Source organism: Somniosus microcephalus, chromosome 18 (assembly GCF_052327205.1).
Source record: "Somniosus microcephalus isolate GS21.2 chromosome 18, FLI_Smic_1.0, whole genome shotgun sequence".
NCBI classification, from domain to species: domain Eukaryota; kingdom Metazoa; phylum Chordata; class Chondrichthyes; order Squaliformes; family Somniosidae; genus Somniosus; species Somniosus microcephalus.
The window spans coordinates 31,666,309-31,688,480 of NC_141004.1; the positions used below are offsets into that span (position 1 = coordinate 31,666,309).

General features: G+C 44.4%; 1 protein-coding gene and 1 long non-coding RNA gene across 2 annotated transcripts in view; one reads left to right on the forward strand and one right to left on the reverse strand.

Moving 5' to 3' along the window:
- Positions 1 to 10,104: 10,104 nt before the first annotated feature.
- On the forward strand, positions 10,105 to 17,645 carry LOC147105192 (uncharacterized). The gene is made up of 3 exons (XM_086011793.1): positions 10,105 to 10,855; positions 10,991 to 13,083; positions 17,626 to 17,645. Exons 2-3 carry the CDS (start codon positions 12,069 to 12,071, stop codon positions 17,643 to 17,645), a joined length of 1,035 nt encoding a protein of 344 aa, XP_085867919.1. The 5' UTR covers positions 10,105 to 10,855; positions 10,991 to 12,068.
- A 245-nt stretch (positions 17,646 to 17,890) lies between these two features.
- Positions 17,891 to 22,172, reverse strand: part of LOC147105193 (uncharacterized) — a 52,415-nt gene continuing 48,133 nt past the window's right edge. Inside the window, exon 2 of the long non-coding RNA XR_015081706.1 lies at positions 17,891 to 18,166. This is a non-coding gene — a long non-coding RNA (uncharacterized LOC147105193). The remainder of the gene's footprint in view (positions 18,167 to 22,172) is intronic.

The following is a 22,172-nucleotide window of genomic DNA, read 5'->3' on the forward strand; positions in this document are numbered from 1 at the left end:
GAGCAGCACCGAGTCCCCCTGCGCGAGGTTGAGGAGGAGGGGGGCGGTTGCTAAAACACAATATAAAACTGAAATAAATTGTTAATTAATTCCCTAACACATAATTCAAATATTTACCTTACTTCCCTAACACACTGAAAGTGTGGGGAAAAAAATCGTGAAAAATCAAGATGGCGGCCACTCACCTCGGTTCAGAAGGATAAGGCCCGCCCACACACCACGCACTGATTGGTCGACCGGTCAGGTCACCGAACCGTAGGATTGGTCAATCGTCGAGTCACTCGACACTCAACTGTAGGATGGCACGCGCCAGGAACCCGCCGTCTGATTAGCGACCGTGTGACGTCGAGGTCGACCAATGAGATGCTAATGAGCGGAACGCTGGTTTTTGGATACCGCAGGCGCGATTTTTGTCCGGCCGAAACGTAAATACGCCTATGACCGGTCCGGAATCGCAAGCTTTCTTTTGAGGCGACGCGCGCGTCGGTACGCTCTATAACTTTCAAACGTATAGAACACGGACAGACAGACAGACATCGGGACAGACAGAAGAGCCGCTTTATATATATAGATTATACAAACCAGCAAGTAGCTTGAGAAGAAATATTTTACTTAAATAATGTATTTCAACTGAAGCAAAGACTTGCATTTATATAGGAGCTCATTCCATCTGTCAAACATGCTGCACACGTGGCGGCCGCACTCCTCTGCCGGCTCCCAGCTTGCAGTCAAGAGTGAGTGAGACAGGAGGCGGGAGCAGAGTGCGGTCGCCACATGCCCCATAACGTCGGCCCTGCTCAGTGCTCGCATTATTTTGCGGATCACCTGGAAAGTCTCTACGGACCCCCAGGGGTTCCGCGGGCCCCAGTTTGAGAGCCACTGACTTAAGTTAATGGTTAAAGCTGCTGTGCCCCACGGTTACCTTGGCCTTTAGGTTTCTCTTTTTTTTTTTAGAAACTGATGAACAGTTAATTGTTGAAATATAACACAAGTTGTGTGAAGTCCACAAGAATGGTTTCTCGATAAAGAGAAGAAAATCCGAGTCTGCAATTCAACCCATTACCTTAGTGGGCTTCTGTTGATAACAAGATTGCCAGTACACACTAATTGAATGTTTTGAAAGAGTCGAACCATCTGATTGCAAGACTGATGATTTTGTGTATGTGTGTGTGGGGAGAGGGAAGAAGATTGTGTACTTACTGTGGAGAATACCTATTCTACACCAGAGACTATCCATAAGGTATGACTGGACCAATAGTCCTCTCTACTGTATCACGAAAAACAAAATCTTGAGTTCCTGCCACTTAAATTTTGCTTCCAATGTTTATATCAGAAACCCCAAATAATCTGGAGCCAAAAGCTCTCCGAGGATTGCCCATGGCAACGCCTTACTTGTCGTTTCTCTGCAACTTTTCTTTGCTCAGACAGTGTCGTCAGCTGGGTCCCTTTGCCTCTTGTGTGTTGAAATTGAAATGCAAAGTTTATTCTTGGTTGCCAGGGTAAGTATCAGACTGTTGGAATGCTCTGGGTTTGCCTGCCGACGACCCAGTACAAATTTGTGCTCTGAACAACCACAAGTGTCATTTTTGTGCAACATCTAGCCTAGTTACAATTGCCTCTGGCTGCACCATGCTATCCCACCTCGCATACAAAAAAGTGCCTTATAAGGTCATTTGATTTTTTTTAAATTAAGTCATTGCAACATCTGTGCATCTTTAATACAGTTGGATAATTACACAGAGTGTAGTGTTAGAAAGTGAATTATGCACTGATTGTAATTTATTTTCACAATTATAGCAAAAGCCCAAGAAATCTCTTCAGACCAAATCCTGTTAAGACCATTATTTTCCATCTGGCACCTCAGAGTCTTCTGAAGAAAGCTCCAGTGCCTGATTAAATTGTATTTTGTACATTACAATCCAGCACATCACTCAAAATCAGAGAGATTAAAACACCAGACAAGTCATTAATTAAGATGTATTACACCATAGTCCTAGGCTTCCAGGAGCTGTTTGATAGATACCTGCTCCAGTAATATAAGCATTGTGTGAAATTAACCACAGCAAAGGGTTCTGACTCACCATTGATTTTTAATAGCAGATATCATGGCTGTTGTATTGAAGCATTATTCTTTCTGGACTATTGCCTTTGCTTTGAAAATGGGCAAGTCCATCAATCTGAACTATGTACGCTAGCCCTCCTTCCTATTTTGTTAACTAATACCTTCTTAGACTCAGCTACGCCAAATATCATTTGCAACCGTGAGGCCACCACGTCCTCGGCCCTGAATACAAGCTGGAGGTGTCAGCAAAATAAAAACATGCTACTAGCTGCATTTTCCATTACTGAGGCCTGCAAATCAACGGAAAATGTTGCCAACCTGCATTATAAGAACGAGAGCCACTCACCGACAGACCCACCACGTGCACCAGCTGAATAATTGCTTTCCAACTCTTAAACTCAACATGGTGAGTCTCATACAGGCTGCCCATAAAGATAAAAAAAATTGAAGATTCTTCCAAAACATTGGCGAGATATTTAGCAACAGTGATCCTGAACTTGATGGTGACAGCACTTTACCTTTCACAGTAACGTGCCTCTTCAAAGGGGAACCTCAGTGTGGGGCATGTACATTGAAAAAATGTGCATTTATTCCAAAAACATTCTGTGCTGATAGTTTTGTTTTGGTTCAGTTACTGTTGCTATAATTAGCATTTTAATAGAGCAGACTAGCATGTGTAGTGAGGGAATTCCTTTGGAATAAGTCTGCTTCTCGGTATTGAAAATGTGGACCATATTTTGTTGATGGTCTTTTTACAGGATCTTAGCTTTTTTTCCTTTGCCAACGGAGTATTTGTTATGTTTTAATAAATAACAGAGAAAATGGTTTGGGAAAGGCCTTGCATACAGACTGCCAATTAAAAAAATATACTGTACTATTGATACTGTGAAACAGTAATCCTCTTGGAAAATAGGGCCGCAATTTTGCCAGCACTTGGAGAGGCGGGTCAGAGGTTAAAGTCCTATTGATTGACAGCGGGTCCCGAACCCACCGTCAACCCGCCTCCAAACAGCCTTCCCAAGTGTCGGGTCCCCGATTTATGAATGGACCCAACACCTAGCGGTGGGCAATGGATTAAAGGCAATTACCTGCCTATTAACAGGTACTTGTCAGTAGTGTTCAGCCTGTTTTTCGATTTTCCCGCTTTTGGGTCGGGTTTCCTGACGTCCACACACCACGCCAGGTAAATGTGGCGTGTTGTGAGTCTGGTGTAATGTTTGTGAAAAGATGACAGCTGCAGAAGTGGTGTCAAGGATGCAATGTTGCACCTGGTGAGTTTCAGAGCAAAGAAAATGTTGGTTACTGCATTATTAAAACATATACAGATTTCTTTAGCTTACAAGTTTTTAAATCCAACTGTATGTCCAGTGCCACCTCATTGGGAGAGCCTCTCTCACCAGTGACCGATCGTTTCTGTCATCTCACCTGCAGCTGCCATCTATTGCAGCATATGGAGGGAGTCATTGGAGAGCCTGGGTGAAAGAGTTCACCTTTGTACAGTGATTGTCAATGTTTTTAGCACCTCAATGCTGTCAAACATTGAGGGCTGGATTTTCTCAGCCACGAGGAGGCGGGTATAGAGACGGGACTGCAGGTAAAGTAACAGAAAGTGGGGGCGTATGGCAAACCCGCCCCCATTCCGCCTCTGTGCCCTTTTGCCAGGAGGTGGGAAGATGTGCTGCTTCGGGTCCCATCTCCTGGAGGCGGGAAAGGGATTAAATCATTTTAACTGCCTGTTAACAGGCAGAAAAAAGGATCAGTCCCATTTTACCTTCTCAGGTGAAGGCTTTCCGAACTCAGAGAACCCCACTGGGTTGGAGGAGTTGAGTAGGAGGTCTGCGGGGGTTGCAGGGACCTGAAAGTAAGATGTAGAGGTGAGTGATGGGTGCAAGTGTGGAGTGGTATGTATGGAAGGTGAATGTTAAGTGTTAAAAAATGTTCACTTACCTTGGTTTCTGCCTACAGACTTCGTCCGCCCTGGATCGGGAGTCCAACATCTTCCTTGTCGATTTCAAAGACTGGCTGTTGGATCCTCCAACCCAAAAGTCATCTGAAGTCTACAAAGTTGAAAGGTTTGATGAGTCCTGAACACAAAGGGCAGGATTTTCATTGGGCCATGGAGGCGGGATTGGAGGCGTGTGGGGGGGGTTAAAATTGAAAAAACTGGCGGGCGGGCCCAACCCCGCCTCCATGCAATTTTCATTAATTCGTGTCTAATGGTCCCGTCTCCGTCCCACCTCCAAGAGGCGGGATAGGCCGTTAACGCCCTTAACAAGCACTAAATTGGCTCTATAATGCCATTTTGAAAGGCCTTTGTGATTTTAACCCATTTCCCACATGAAACACGCCTGTTCTGAAACACGACGGTGAAACCTGGCGGGAGCACAATTGGATTGCTGACTATCAGCTGCAGGTCAACCATTAAAGAGGAGATTTGATCAGCCATCATTTGCAGGTGGCAGGACTTTGTAGTCTCAGGTCTGGGGGAACTTTTAGAAGGCATAACCACAGCTGTGGAAGTTTGGAGCCTGGCACTCATCTCCAGTATGTCCTCCTGGGAAACCCCTCTTGCCACCTTCACTGAGCGCTTCCTCAACTGAGGCATATACCAGAAGCATGGGAGCCATTTATTTCCTTCCTTTCTGGACATTAGATGAGGACGAAGACCAGCTGCAGCACCAGCAGAACCAGGAACAACAGCAGCACCAACAGCAGCAGTACCAACAGGAGCGCCAAGCTGCTGCTCACCCACCTGAAGCTGCACAGGCCAGAAGGGGCCAGCGCATGGAAGCCCGTCGGCACAGGAGATACCCCCCAAACAGGGTCTACAGACACAGGGTCAGCTACCTCAACATGTCTGAGCAGCAGTGCCAAAGGCAGCTCCGACTTTCGCGAGAGGTAGTGGGTGACTTCTGCGCAATGCTGCAGCAAGACCTGCAGGCCAGAGGACTAGGTGGACAACACTTACCAGTGGCCGTCAAAGTCACCACTGCACACAACTTTTTTGCCTCAGGCTCATTCCAGGGATCAGCAGCAGACATCAGCGGCATCTCCCAGGCAGCCGCACACACTTGTATCACGCAGGTAACCAATGCTCTCTTTGCCATCACACATAATCACATCCATTTCACCAAGTGTCACGGCACATGCAGTTGGATTAGCAAATCTGGCAGGCTTTCCAAGGGTGCAGGGCATCGTTGACTGCACACATGTGGCCCTTAAGGCACCCCATCGCAATCCAGGTATTTTTGTCAACCGCAAGGGCTTCCACTCCCTTAACGTTCAGCTGGTGTGTGACCATAAGAAGGAAATTTTGCATGTTTGTGCCAAGTACCCTGGCAGTTGCCATGACTCTTACATACTGCGCCAGTCCAGTGTTCCTCTGCTATTCAGTCCGCCAGACCAACTTAATGGATGGCTACTTGGAGACAAGGGCTATCCCCTGAGGATGTGGCTAATTACGCCATTGAGGAGCCCATCCAATGAAGCTGAGGAGAGCTACAACACCAGCCACATGTCCACCAGTGCCATAATCGAGCAAACCATCGGTTTGCTGAAGATGCACTTCAGATGCCTGGATAGATCAGGTGGAGCCCTGCAGTACTCAGCAGCTAGGGTCTCCAGAATCGTTGTGGTTTGCTGTGCACTTCACAACATGGCACAGCGTCGTGGCTTGCAGATTCCTGAGGACCAAGTGGCTCGTCACATATCCTCCTCAGATGAGGAGGAGGAGGAGGAGAGTGAAAACGAACATCTTGCAGAGGCCCATCAACCAACGGCAGCAGTATACAAGAACATTGCTGCCCGGGATGCAAGGAACGCACTCATCTTGGCCAGATTTGCTTAGCCTAGCCAATCAAGCAGTTTTGCCTCGCAGCTTCTTACCTGAGCATCGACAATGGCCAAGGACCAGCGGATTCCTAGCAATTTGACCACCATACTGACAATTGCAAGTAATCCTAAGCCCTCAATGTGAAAGTCCCATTTGCGAAATGACACATGCCACATCTACAGCAGTAGCCATCAGATTTTTTATTTACATTATTCATCTGATGGCTTTTTCACAGAAAACATCAAATTTCACCCAAGTGACTACCCTCGTGACTATTTGTGCAGTATCTTTCTCTTACGCGTGCTCCTACATGGTGCTTCCCCTGTGGCTTCAGCAGATGTGGTGGCCCCTTGCTCACTTTCCTGCTGCTCCTGTCATGACACCTTTGGCGGGCGTCCTCTGGGGTTGTGAACCTGTGAGGGCTCAGCAACAGTCTGCTGCTCCTGCGGCTGTGCAGGGGTTGAGACGCCAATCTCAGTTGGGTGTGTACTCTGGTGGAGCTCTGACCGAGGGCTCTGCAGTGGCATGGAAGTGAGTGCGCTTGGAGAGGAGGCTCCACTTCCTTGATGTCTGCCACCAACTTCCCTCTCATGGTTCAGGTCCCCCTCAGCGCTTCCAAGCGGCTTGAGAGCACCTTGCTGCACATCAGGGGGGCCATGGGGACCCGTATCTGCACTGGCAGTCCTACTCAGAAGGACTTCCATGAAGGTTTGGTTTCTCTGTTCAATAGATGACCATCGCTCCTCCAGAGGTGTCATTCTATTCTGAACACTCACCATGTTTTCTGCACTCTGGCAACTTATCACCTCCATGGAGGTTGCCATCTTTTCCATGATAATGCGTTCATGCACCAATGACTCCACAAAGACTCTCCTCATGTTCGCTATGGACTCCTCCATTCACTCTACACTCGCAGCGACCCTGGAGACAAAACCTGCCAGAGACTCCTGCATCTGTTCCTGGAGTTCCAGCACCGCTGATCTTATGGATGGACCCAGAGGCAGAGGGTCGACATGCAGCTGAGCTGAGCTGGCAGAGTCCTGCGCCCTCCGACTAGGACTCTCCACTGCTGTCCCTGTCTCCACAATCTGCTGATGCTCACTTGTGAGCTGTGATACAGCAGATGACAACACTACTCTATGTCCCGAAGGTCCCCCCGAGGTGTGAGTGTCTGCGCTGGTGCTGGGTGCGCTTATTTCTGCTGACGCTGCGCCCTCAGAGGTTGCAGCTTCCTCTGAGGAGTCTTGAGGCTCATGCTCTTCCTCCTGGCTAGTGGGGACGGGTGCTTGCGATGGTCCTGTGGGGGAGTAAAGGAAAGTTAGAGATGTGATGCCATGGTTACATGCACATTGCACATTGCAGATGATCATAAGTCCATCTGTTAGAGCTTCAGAACCATTATCAGCAACTCGTGCAATGTCAATGAGATGAAAAACTATTCTGTCACCAGCTTGCTGTGATGCACCCCTCTGTCCCCCACTTGCGCATCTTCCTCCACTCCTACGATCTCCAGGACATCCTCCTCCCCCAGGGGGTGAGGTGGACTACTGAGGGTGGCCCTCCTCCTGTCCTCACTTTTTCTCGCTTATTGTGAGCTCTCTTTTCCTGCAATGAGGGAGACAAGTGGAGGTTGAGTGAGAATGAAGGAGTGAGTGTAAAGATTCCATAGCATAGATACTTAGAAGGAGACAAATATGGAGTGAGGTGGCAAGACCAAGGTTATCAGTTGTTTTCATAGCATCACAGTGATAGGGAGTGTGAGGGCTGCATGATCGAATATTTAGGTGAATGTGACCATAGAGAGAAAGGGAATCGGTAAGGGTGCATGGATGTCAGTGTCAAGTGGGATGTGGAGGAAGAGATTGCTAAAGCTGAGTGCTGGTGAGGAAAGGCAATGGGGATCAGGTTGAGGGTGATGGGAAATTCATACTCACTTTTTCAGTGCACAGAAGGTCATGAAATCTCTTCCTGCACTGAATCCAGGTTCTGCGGGTTACTGATAATGAGTTGACCTCCTCTGCCACCTGGTCCACACAGCCTTGGTCTGCTGGGGAGGCTTCTTCCTCCCTGAAGGGAAGAGCACCTCTTTATGATTTGCTCCCTCAACTAAAGCCTGCAAGGTAACGTCATCAAACCTGGGAGCAGACCTAGGTCTCTCGCTGGTCATTCTGCCTCCAGGTCCCTGTAGCATGAAAGGCCAAAAGGTTGGCAGTCTGCAGAAGAAGCAAGGCTTGTTGCAGACCTTAAATGCTGCAGCAATGATGACGTCATCGGAGGCGACTTTCAGACTGGAAAAACTCATTTGCCATGGGTTCCCACACGTTGGAACTCAATTGGCCAATTAAGTTAAAATCGCATCAATCTTCCACATCGATTTAGATTCAGGTGGATAACATGAAATGTGGATTACATGACCCCAGCCCGCCCCTGAATTAAAATCCAGCCCAAAGTCTCATCAGACTACAGAGAATGTCAGTGTTTGACAGCTTTACAGAGCTGTCAAACACTGACATTTCTTCTTTCAAGTAATCTTGACAGATAGCACGTCAGACGTTGACGTGCTCTGTCAGTGACTTCCCCCTAATTGGCCTGCTGAGCCCGCAGGGTGGGCTTAACAATGTCAATCAGGGGGAAATCCCGCTGGTTGGCCAGTAGATGATGGAGGCGGGACATAGACCTGACAAGCAGTAGTCCCTCCTCCAACTCTTCTCCATTGAGAAAATCCAGCCCTGAGAAATCAACTGTCAAAATAAAATTGTGCATGGTCCCTTTAAGGAAACCGGCAGATGACATCATCATCAAATGACATCATCAGACCCGCTTCCTGTTAATTGGCTGTTAAGCCCGCAGCAAGGTCAATCAAGGGAAAATCACGTCTGTGGAGCGGAGGCAGCTGGGGGCAGGACCGGAACCCGGAAACCACCTGACCCGCACCCATCCCGACACCGAATGCAAAATCGCAGCCCTAGTGTTAGTGTGTCCACTCCAGTATACAATTGCATGAAAGGATCAATCATAGAGCCCTGTAAAAGCAACAATATCAAAAGCAAATAAACAGACAAACAAAAGAAAAACACCAACAAAAGACCGATGTAAAGGTACTTACTCATATTACAATCGCAAAATACTGCGGATGCTGGAAATCTGTGCTACACTTAGGTTACTCTTTAACTTTGTGGTGATTATGCAGGTGAAGAGATTAAATCCCAGCCTCAACTATCATTCAATCTCAGTCCTTCTGCTGAGTAAGTCTCACTAATTCGTAGCTAGGCTGCTGTACAGCACTAGGTGATGTATGCTCCCTTTTGTCGCATGCTTAAAATAAAAAGACTAGTTTTGCCTTTCAGAAAATCTGTCGCTCAATTATAGAACAACATTTAAAGCAACCGTGGAGAATTCTGCAGACCAGACTAACATATCCCAATTTCCAGATGATAACAACAGCAGAGAGCTTTAAAGAGGAAAAATACATTAATCAAAAGCACACTTTTACAATAGCTAGAATCTAATACTGTAGTAAACTGAGCTGAGGAAAGCCATTGGAAAGTTTCTATCACACGATGGTCTTGATTTTATCTTGGGCTGGGATCAGTGCCTGTGGGGGGCTGAAGCGAGTGACAAACATGCATACCAAGGCCCCGAGATATTTTAACTCCTGGGCCTCATTTCCATACTCAGGCTCGGATTCCCACCCGAACCCAGCACAAATCACTGCCTAGCCGGAGGGCAGGAGCAGAAATTCAGGTGGCAAGAAGGCGCTACTGGGAACCCATGGAAACAGTCCCCAGTAGTCAGGTGAGGGGAGGGGTTTTCCAAGAGGATTTCTTTGCTGCCGATCTGTTTCACAGAATGGAAAATACAGTATTTTTTTAATTGACAGTCTGTATTCAAGGTCTTTCCCATTTGCTCTCTCTGACTCACAAGGAAATATGGACTCGATTTTAACTCCCTCTACCTGGCAGAAACTGGGAGGGGCAGTTAAATTGGAGCGGGGGACCTACCCACTCCTTTCCTGCCTTGATCTGACCACCTGCAATTTTAAATCGTTATCCCATAGAAGCTCAGAATAGTCGTGCTTGATAGTCGGTCACAAGTGAAGTGTGCCGTCATTCTTTACAGCTTACTCATCAAAGTTTCTTAAATTTTTCTCCTCAAGAGAAAACCTGTGTGACAGAAATGTGCAGAAAAAGTAATCCACTGATGTATCAGTGCCTGTAAAGTATCTCATAATGATTTCAATTGGGACCCGACCCACTGTAAAAAAAAAACTTTCCCACCTAACCTGCCACCGATCGCGCCCGCTACCACCATGGAAAATTCAGCCCAAGGTGTGGACTGATTTATGGAAATTTGGCTAATGGTAGCTGATAAGATTAAGGCAGGAATGCCTGTTGTTATTCAATTTCAAACCTCTGGGTCAGTATTTACTTGAAGATGGTGCTTTTATTCCCCAAATGAGTGTGGTGCAATGAGCACCAGTTGAACCACTATCGAGAAATCCTTCCCCAAACAGAGAATCCAAGTCATAAAAGCAACACTGCAGAATTTCTGCTTTTCCAAAGTCATGAAAAATTGTTCCAGTCCTAGCTCAGACCCATCAAGTGAAATTCAATTTGCTTTTCCTTCTATAACAAATTTCTTGATAAAAAGAGAACAAAAACAAAACTGTCACCATATCCGACTGCATGCTAGCTCCAAACTCATTTAAAATGTGCTAACTTTTAAAGGAACTTTGTTAACGTTGCCCTTTTTGGCAAGTTCAAAGAGTACAAGCTTCTTGTAAAATGATAATACTTTCAAATATGAATATTTTCTCTAATTAGTAATTGCTGTACTAGTTGGCTGAACAAACACATCAAAGCTTCTCATTTGACAACAGCAAGATCAAATATACTAGAGTGATGGACCTAGAAAATACATGATACTGTATAAGGCTTTCTTCCCTTCCTTAACCATCTCAGGTAAGAGTTCCTCTAATCATTATCACAGCAAAACCATGATATCATTGATAAATATATGTGCAAATTCATACAAGTGAAACATCATGTTCGCCTTGTTTTCCTTCCTACTTCCTTTCCTTTCCCTTCACTCTCTAGAAGCTGCACCTATTTATCCAAGAAACCTCCCCCAACCTAGTCTGGCCTATATGTGACTCAAGTCCCACACCAACGTAGTTGAATCTTAACTGCCCTCTGAAGTCAAACTGCTACAAAGAATATCAAGAATAAAACCAGACAGACCACTCGACTGTGAGCCCCTTCACCACACGGACTGCAGTGGTTCAAGAAGGCGGCCCACCACCACTTACTCAGGGCAATTAGGGATGGGCAATAAATACCAGCCTTGTCAGCAATGTCCACATCCCAAAAGTTAATTTAAAAAATTGACCTTTGAATGTTTCAAATTTATTGCAATTTCTGACTCTTGTCATTTTCTGCTTTACAAACACATTGCTGTTTAGAATTGATTAAATTTCAATAATTAATAGATTGAGATGTACCATTTTTTGGAAGACTGTCTTGGGGTACTGTTTTTCAACAGTTGCCCAGATTTCTCCAAATCATTTGCTGTTAGAGAACTGCATAAAATCAGTAGGAAGTATATATCTCCAATTTGAAAATGTATTCTTATGGCAATCTCCCACATATTAGAACTGTGATTCAGCAATTAAGTACATTACGATGCACATAAGAGCCAAGGGAATAATCTCAGAATGGGGATATTGTAAAATTTGATATATAATTTGTATTTTTATGTATGTTTTATCGCTGCTAAAGATAAGAGTTAAGAGTGTAGTTTTTTATAGGACTTTTTAAATTGAAATAGCAGCCTTAATATAGAGAGTAATTTATACACACAGGTAAATTATATAATATAAAAACAGAAAATGCTGGTGTAACATTTGCATATTGAATTATCATTGGCCCGCAGGCATCTGTAAGGAATACCTATTATATTCACATGTGATCACATGCTGAGTTGTCATTGGCCTGCAGGCATCTGTAAGGACTACTATTGTTTTGAAGACCCAAGCTAGGGGTCCTAATGCCAGGCTTTCCCCAATGGTGCTGCTATGAGTAAGATCACAGACCTAATGCTTAATAAAAGAGTTAAACTGTAATACTCCGTTGTCCTGCAATTTATTATTTTTGTACAAAGTGTGCAAAACAAGACATGGTGTCAGAAATGGACATCGTTGGAGCTCCCTCGCCTCGAATGGATTGGGAATCTTTGAACTTACCTAGAGAATGGCGCAAGTTCAAGCAACATGTGGAGTTGATGTTCTTGGGTCCGCTGAAAAGCAAAGGGGAGGAAAAAAGATGCAGTTACCTACTTCTGTGGATCGGAGAAAAAGGGAGAGATATTTTTAACACATCGTCTCTCACCGCGGATGAAGCAAAGGTACTGAAAAGTTATTTTGACCGTTTTGAATCATATGTGATGCCCAAGGCAAATACGATATTCGCTAGGTACAAGTTTCAGGAGAAAGTACAAGGAGCTAGTGAGTCATTTGAACAGTTCATGACTGAGTTAAAACTGCTGGTAAAAGACTGTGAATATGCAGATAAAGATGAGATGGTCAGAGACCGCATCATGTTTGGAATACATTCAGCTAAAGTGAGAGAGAAACTTTTGAATGCTGGGTCCGGGCTAACGCTGGACAAAGCTATGGACACAGCTAGATCGCACGAGATAGCCCAAGCACAGTTGAAAACCATAACCGGCACCACGAGCAGCTCGCGTGAACAGACAGTACACGCAGTTAATAGACACACACCAAAGAACACCGCCCAGAGAGCGTGTTTCAGAACAGAAAGAACAGAGAGTTTTCTAAAAATGAGTGACACAGATATAAAACGCTTCAAAAACTGTGGATATTGTGGAAACAAGGTGCATGGGGAAAAGGAGCACTGCCCTGCCAAAGGAAGGCAATGTGCTAAATGTGGTAAACGGAACCACCTTGCTAAAGTTTGCAGGACTGTTTTTGGAATGGCAGTACACACAGTGAGTGACAGCCACATGCCAGATAGGGAGCCAAATGCAGAAGAACTGTTTATTGATTCTGTGTCACAGAAAAAAGAGATTTCAGAGACTGAGCAAGCCTTTGCAGATATTGAGATAGGAAAACAGGGCACAGAGCTTAAGTTTAAACTAGACACTGGAGCTCAGGTTAATGTAATTCCTCTGAGTGAGTATCATAGCTTGAAGGATGAGTGTGAGCTACAGCCCACCTCATGCAGACTGACTAGCTATGGGGGTGAGCAGCTCATTGTAAAAGGCACATGCGCGATGAAATGCAAGTACAAAGAAAGCGACATGATGTTGGACTTTTACATTGTTGACACTCGAGCACCTCCAGTGTTAGGTCTAAAGGCATGTTTAGACATGGACCTCGTCAAGCTAGTGCTATCATTGACAGCACCAGTTGAGAAGCAGACAGTCATAGGGGAGTTTGCTGGTGTTTTCAAAGGAATCGGACTATTCCCAGGTGAATGCACTATTCACCTTGACCCAACAGCAACCCCTGTGGTTTGCCCACCGAGAAGGATACCCCTTGCTCTACGTAGTCACCTGAAAGAGGAGCTGCAGAGCATGGAGAATACAGAAATCATCGTCCGGGAAACAGAACCGACAGAGTGGGTCAACGCGTTAGTAGTGGTTGAAAAACCATGTACAGGCAAGCTCAGAGTCTGATTCAACCCCAGAGATTTGAACAAGGCTATCAAACGCCCTCACTACCCTCTACCAACGCTAGATGACATCATACCCAAGCTAGTGGGAGCCGTTACTTCAGTGTAATGGACGCACGATCAGGATACTGGACTATCAAGCTCACGGAAGAGTCATCTAAGCTAACAACATTCAACACACCATTTGGACGCTACCGATTTCTGCGTTTACCATTTGGTCTTATCTCAGCACTGGATGAATTCCAGCGGAAGATCGGCGAAACCTATGAAGGCCTCGACGGAGTAGTCACAATCGTAGATGACATCCTCATCTATGGCAGGAATAGCAAGGAACATGACAGGAACCTCCGTGCAATGCTACAAAGATCACGAGAGAAAGGTATCCGGCTCAATCCCGAGCAAAGCATAATCGGATCCACCGAGATCAGTTACTTCGGGCATCGCCTCTCAACTGATGGCATTAAGACAGATCCAGAGAAAATCTCCACCATCAAGAAGATGGAGCCGCCGAAGAACCGCGCAGAGCTAGAGACAGTACTAGGCATGGTAAACTACTTAGCCAAGTTTGTTGCCCCGAGCCTCTCCGAAATCAACGCACCCATGCGTCAGTTGCTCAAACAATCCAATGAGTTCCTGTGGGACAAACAACATGACACAGCATTTCAGAAAATGAAAGACCTAATCACCAGAGAACCAGGACCAGTTCTTGCCTACTTCGACCCCAACAAAGAGCTCAGACTACAAGTGGACGCATCAAAGTACGGACTAGGCGCAGTATTACTGCAAGGAGGAAAGCCCATCAGCTACGCTTCCAGATCTCTCACAGACAGTGAAATCAACTATGCTCAAATCGAGAAAGAGCTATATGCAATTCTGTTTGGATGTAAGCGTTTCCACCAGTACGTCTATGGCCGACAAGTCATTGTGGAATCCGACCACAAGCCCCTCGAGTCAATCACAAGGAAACCACTAGCCGCAGCCCCACCAAGGCTACAGAGAATGATCCCTCGGCTACAGAAGTACGACTTCACAATCATTCACCGTCCAGGCAAAGACATTCCTGTCGTAGACACGCTCTCCAGAAAGTCTCTTAGCTACCAGGACAGCAGCCTCAGTGAAGGCATGGATGTGCAGGTGCACATGGTGTACAACAGCTTACCTGTGAGTGACTCAAAACTGAAGGAGATCTGAGCAGGAACAGAGAAAGATGCACAACTCACACTGCTGAGCAAAGTCATACATGAAGGATGGCCTGAGGAAAGGAAGAAATGCCCTCAGAGCATATCTGAATTCTGGAACCACAGAGACGAACTGTCACAAATCAACAGAATCATCTTCAAAGGGGAGAAAATTATCATTCCTACCAGTCTCAGAGAAGAGGCGTTGACAAAAACTCATGCTGGACATATGGGCATGGAAAAATGCAAACAAAGAGCACGTGACATTATGTTTTGGCCTGGAATGTGCAAACACATTGAGGACATTGTCGGAAAATGTTCCATTTGTCTAGAACGCCGCCCATCAAATGTCAAAGAGCCCATGATACCTCACCGTATCCCAGGCAGGCCCTGGCAGGTCGCGGCAATGGATCTGTTCACATGGAACAATGAGGACTACATAGTGACTGTTGATTACTACAGCAGATTTTTTGAACTGGACAAGCTTCACAGCACCACATCTGCAGCTGTGATCCACAAGCTAAAGGCAGCCTTTGCCAGGCATGGCATGGTAGAGACTTTAGTCTCAGACAATGGCCCCCAATACAAATCAAAAGAGTTCGAGTCGTTTGCCAAGGCATGGGATTTCACACATGTCACATCAAGCCCACATTACCCTCAAAGTAATGGCCTTGCTGAAAAAATTGTCCAGATTGCAAAGGCACTCATGGACAAAGCCAAAGCGGACAAAAGAGACCCCTACATCAGTCTCCTTGAGTACCGCAACACTCCGGTTGACAACTTCAAGTCACCAGCACAGCTGTTGATGAGCCGCAGACTTCGCTCAATCCTTCCAAGCACCAACCAGCAGCTGCAGCCAGAGGTCGTCAGCTGCAAGCAAGTGCATGCAAAATGTGTACAGAGACAGCAACACCAAAAGAGATACTATGACAGGTCAGCTAGACTACTGCCGCTGCTGCACAATGGAGAATCCGTCAGAATCCAGGAGCATGACTACTGGAAGCCAGCAGTTGTCATCCAGCCAGCTGACACTGAGCGATCGTATCACGTCCGCACCCCAGAAGGACAGGTGTACCGCCGCAATCGCAGGCACCTCCTGAACACCAAGGAACAACACCATCATTCTGACGAGAGGATCAGTTCAACAGAGTGTGATGAACAGAGCAATACACAAAACACATCATACTTACCTGAGCCTAAACCTGAACCTGAATTGTTGACCGATTCAGGAGCATGCTCAGTTTCATACCACACAAGGCCGGGACGAGAGGTCAAGCCTAGAGTTATCCTTGACTTGTGAACTGTCAAAGGGTGTAGGCGGATCGCTGCCCTAAAAAAAAACTGTACATCGTTATTGAAACGTTGAGATGTTTTCAGTGCTAGTTAAATGCTGAGTTTACTTATATGTTTATGCTACCGAGAACATTATGTAGAAGAAAGGTTTAAAAGTAATGCATAACATTTTTCTTTTAAAAGAAAGGGGATGTAACATTTGCATATTGAATTATCATTGGCCCGCAGGCATCTGTAAGGAATACCTATTATATTCACATGTGATCACATGCTGAGTTGTCATTGGCCTGCAGGCATCTGTAAGGACTACTATTGTTTTGAAGACCCAGGCTAGGGGTCCTAATGCCAGGCTTTCCCCAATGGTACTGCTATGAGTAAGATCACAGACCTAATGCATAATAAAAGAGTTAAACTGTAATACTCGATTGTCCTGCAATTTATTATTTTTGTACAAAGTGTGCAAAACAAGACAGCTGGTACACACTCAGCAGGTCAGGCAGCTCATGTGGAGAGAGAATCAGAGTTAACGTTTCAAATCAATGACCTTACACCAGTTCTGATTAAAGGCCGTCGAACTGAAATGTTAACTCTGTTTCTCGCTCCACAGAAGCTGCCTGACCAGCTGAGTGTTTTACAGCATTTTCCGTTTTATTTCAGACTTCCAGCATCCGCAGTATTTAGCTTTTGTTTTAGCATGTAGATTGTATGTTCAGGTTAATAGTTAAACTCCTCCTACTAGGGCCATCAACTTTTTGAAGTTATAGTTTAGTAATTCATCAGTGCAAATTGTAATCATGAACTATGAATCAATGAAAGCCATGGATGGAGTTTTCTATTAGAAGATTTTTTTCTTGTCTTACAATACTCCTGTGCAGCGCCTTGGGACATTTTACTACGTTAAAAGCGCTATATAAATACAAGTTGTTGTTGTAGATAGAGTATTCATTAAATGGAGCACAGCATTAATTGAAATAGAAAGTTACCAGCAACTCTCAGCATTTTGTCTAAGAGTATTTCTCAAAGGTAGAGATTACTCTCAATTCGTCAAGAGTTAACTAACTGTACAATATTACAAAGGCAGACTACACAAATTCCCCATCACTATTTATCTACCCATCACACATGTAAGTCACTTTGTTTGTCTGTTCTCCACAATGTAATCTTATATTAGATGGATGGGATTGGATGAAAACAAAAGTAATTCACTGATAATGATATATTCATCAAAATGTAATCTTTACCAAAAATCATATTTTAATATTATTAAGCCGTAAGATTAAATTAATTGAAATTAAGTCCTCACAGCTTGAGGAATAAAATCGGTTCTGTGTTTAAACTACAGCAAGTTGTCCCAAGCTGTTTCAAAAAGCAATTACTGAAAAATATTAATGAAAATTTTAATGAAAATTGCAATTTTTTCTCTCCCTTTTTCCTCTGTATCCTTCTCTATTCTAATATATGATCAAAACATACAGTCTAAATGCAAAACGACAGGTTTGTTGCACGTTTTACTGTTGGTGTAGCCCTATGCCTGGCTCTGCTGGCTCGTAATTCTTGTCAAATTTTCAGCTGGAAAAAGACACCACTGATGGGGGACGGTGGGAGGGGGGGACAAGTGAAGATTACAACAGTTATTTTGCAGTTAATATCACATATACAGTAATTTCACACCTTTCAATTGATTCAATCACAGTCAGTTATCTGTTGGATAGCCCTGAATGAGCATGTTGGTCTCCGGATATTGAGCTGAATTTCAATGTAAGTGAATTAATCGGATGGGATGAGCAGTAAGGGACGAACATGCCAGTGCTTGACAGTTTGCCACATGTCCAGCAATGTAAAAAGACAACTTTTATTAATTGAAAGTTTACCTTCCAGAATAAATACAACATATTAGAAAAATGTTAATAATCCACAGACTAAGTAGCTTTCGCAGCTTATGATAATATTAGGACAGTAATTTCATGCGACTTAGTTGTATTGCGACATAATTCTTTCATCTCTCGAACCTGCGATCAAACGTAGTCCAGACTGATGAGAGAAGATTCCTCTCACTGTCGGCAGTCTTATGTGATGTGAAACAAAAACAAGTCAGCAGAGCAGTCAACATCTGTGGAGGGAACAGCCAAGCTAACATTTCAGGTGGTGACCTTTCAACAGAACTGGAAAAAACTGGATGAACAGCATTTAAAAAGGAGCATAAATGTATTGAAATTCTCACTAATCACAATTTCTTTAAAACCCCTGAAAACTGTGTCAAGTATAATTAATTCTTGAGAACGGATTATATCCCTTTTTATCTTTAAATTGAAGTTTAAATATGACTCAGTGACAGATGCAGAACAACATTAAAGGTAGCACTTTGGACGGTGTAGGGCGAACCCATATCATAGACCAGCATTTTCACCCATTGATAACGGAGAAAATCTTTTTCAGCAGCTCACCAGGACGCCTCTACAAACATCAATAACTTCTGCTGCTTATAGAACATCTTCACGTGCCCAAAAACCAACTTCAGGAAAATGACGATCAAATTGTAAAATACTTCAGTCGAACATTGACCTATCAACAGCCTAACATCTGCTCCCCTGAATCGAACAGCCACTCATGCATATTGCTTCTCTTCTTCTTAGGCAGTCCCTCGGAACCGAGGATGACTTGCTTCCACATTAAAAATGAGTTCTCAGGTGACTGATGAGTCCAATGTGGGACCTACAGTCTCTGTCACAGGTGGAGCAGACTGTGGTTGAAGGGGGCGGGTGGGTGGGGTGCTTGGGTTGACGTGCACTCCTTGCGTTGCTTGCGTTTGGCTTCCGGCGAAGTGACTCGAGGTGTTCGGCGCCTTCCCGGATGTTTCTCCTCCACTTTGTGCGGTCTTGGGCCAGGGATTCCCAGGTGCCTGGGGCTCTCTTGCTTAAGCAAGTAGCAACCATCAATCAAATCATGCTATTTCCTTTCCAAATTTGAGGGAGCTTATTCATCCAAGGTGTGAACAAGTTTCAGATATAAATGGTAGGCCTGGTCTACAATTCCGAGTAAACGAGAGTAAAACAATGGGGTGGATTTTTGACTTGCTGCCCGGGCATGAAACTGGCATTGTGGATCTTTGAGCAGTTGCATAATCCTCATGCCAGCCACACCACGATTGTACTTGTGGCAAACATTGTTGCATCACATTTGCGGGTATGGCAGCATTGTGGTTATGTTACAGAACTAGTAGTCCAGAGGCCCAGAGACGCGAGCTCAAATCCCACCATGGAGCTGGGGAATTTAAATTCAGTTACAGGAAACTTTGGTTTATCCGGAGGTTAACTGTCCGGAATGCCCGAGCCACCGGCAAAAATCAGGAGCCGTTTCGTTAGTTTTTTTTTCTTTTCGTTGCTTTTTTTTCACCAGTCAGGCTCTGCAAGGTCTCGCTGAAGCTGTTGCTAAGCTACAGAGATGCTTGCAAGGTACGGCCGACTGTTTAGAAGCTGTTGCTAAGCAACAGGGTTTGTTGCCAGATACGGAGCTCAAAATCTCCGTATGTTTCAACATTAGCGCTGGTTTGTCCGGCAGTTTTGATGGGACGGCAACAGCTTGGTCCCGTCGGTGCCGGATAGCACAAAGTTTCCTGTAATTAAATAAATCTGAAATAAAAAGCTAGTATCAGTAATGGTTATGAAATTACTGGATTTTCGTAAAAACCCATCTGGTTCACTAACATCCTTTAGGGAAGGAAATCTACGGACCTTACCCGGTCTGGCCTATATGTGACTCCAGACCCAGAGCAATGTGGTTGACTCTTAACCGCCCTCTGAAATGGCCTTGCAAGCCATTCAGTTGTATCAACAAACCACTACAAAAAACTATAAACTATAAGGACTGCAGTGGTTCATAGGCGCCGGCTCACCAGCACCTTCTCCTGAGAATGAATAAAAGAAAATGCCAATGATATGCAAGTAAAGCTTGTAATACGATCTTAACAAGTATATGTACACTATTCCATTGTATACTATTCATGGTCAATTGATGAAGTACAAGACAGCAACGAAGTTGAGAAATTACAGAACTCATTGCACAGAATCATTATATCATCATAGCTCACACAGCAAAATTGAAGAAGAAATGTTGACATTGCAAATTTATAATGATAAATTTTGACAGAAAAGCATGACCATTAGTCATGACATCTGGGAGTAAAGGTTTATGGATAGGGGTTGCAGTGCAATGGTTGGACCAGCTTCCTCTAGTTCTGTTCTAGACATCTACCCTGGGGTGCCATAGTGACTGCTGAATGTGCTTTTGCATCTATGAAATTTATAGATATATATGTGTCAAAATCCTTTGGTTTTTAAACAAATGTCGGATAAAATATGAGTCACATCATTATCCAACGCAAGATGTTTGCCACTGCATTTTGTAAGGTTCCATCTATCATAATTATTAGGTATATAATAGACGTGTCAAATCTCATCAGCATCTCTGGAAATTATTTGATTTTTAACGAAAATCATTTGTGTATTAGTCAGGCTGATTCAGTAAGTGTGTGTACAGGGTCTAGAGGGTGATGGGGGTGAAATGCAGTGTCTGAATTTAACATGAGATGCAGAGCATAGGATAAGAGAGAAGAGCAGATACAGCATATAGTAGAAAATATCGCTAGGGACTAGTACCAATCCAGCTTAATATTCGTGCTTTTATTACCATTTGCAAACTATTCAGTGCCCCCTATCACAGGTTGCATTTATTTTTCCTGTGATGTTTTTCTTCTTTAGCTTTGTTCTATATGGACAGTTCTATCCTTTCAGCCCCAGGATTCAATTCTCTCTCATTACAGTACAGTATTGTTACCAGCTGCAAAATGAACAAAATGCTCTAGTTTCAGCCTCATGACCTCCAAATCCTTGTTATCTGCCATCTCGTGATTTTTTGACATGACCCACTCATGTCCACTAGGGCAGGCATTTGGAGCTTATCAGTATCCAACTGCCGTCTACTCCTTTTCATTCAAAGTGGCCTAATTTAAATCGGAAGATAATTTAAATTGAGCAAAAGAAAGCCTCCCGTGTTGTTCTATGTAAATTGCTTAATTTGCGTTACTGGATATTTTTTTTTTCAAGCAAATAACCAGAGTTGACTGTAGATCAACCTGTTTGTAGGAAAACTTTTGTCAGAATCTAACCATTCTACAGCTATCTGTTTATAGTCATCAATAGAATTTCATAAGTTCTCCCAGACAGTGCCATTGCCTGGAGTTCAGTGACTTGTCTATAGAAGTTTAAATGCAGAGTGAACCATCGTTTGCAGAACCAGGGTTGCTGGAGCATGCATTAAACTATAGGAAACCTGTTCCCATTGGTATCCCAGTGCAATTCCCTCAAGCCTTTCAGTAATTCCAACAATCACCGAGATCAATGCTATGAGACATCGGTCTTCCTTTCAATTATCTCCGCCTGCATCATGTTGTTTTGCCAGCAGATAGATTTTTGAATGATTAGATAATTCATATTTGTATGTTATTTTTAGTCTATTAGAACTAGATTAGGGTCTAACATGGCCACTAAATATTAATATATTTGTGACTAATCCAAATACTTAATTATCATATTTCAATGCTATTTCTAATAACTTGGAGTTCAAAATTATGAGAATTTGGAATATACCAGCACCCACAGGCTGCTTTTAAAGACTACAGGGGGAGAAATTCGGTATCACCCCGTTTGGGACGCAATTATCGGCCGGACGCAAAGTTTAGCATTGTCGCTAATTATCACTTCTGACTGAAAACTTGGCTTCTATCGCCCCTGGAGGTGATTGGAGCGCTAAATCAGGCGCTACACACCTCTCGTAAGGCGCTAACTCAGAGCGCTGGCGAAGCTCATGTAATGTCAGTCAGCAATGGAACACAGACACACTGGCGCCGGCCAGTTCTTAAAGGGGAGGGTCGATCTTGCGCTCCATCCACAGCCTACTCATTGCAGCCTTGAATCTCAGCCTGGAGAGACCTGTACATCAAATCTGCTGGAAAGAACAATGGAGAGACCTAGGGAAAGAGCTCAGAGTGCAGCCCTCATAGTCTCTTCTAAATCGATGCAAGGAAGGTCAAATCAAACTGACCTGCAAAGTGCTGCTCA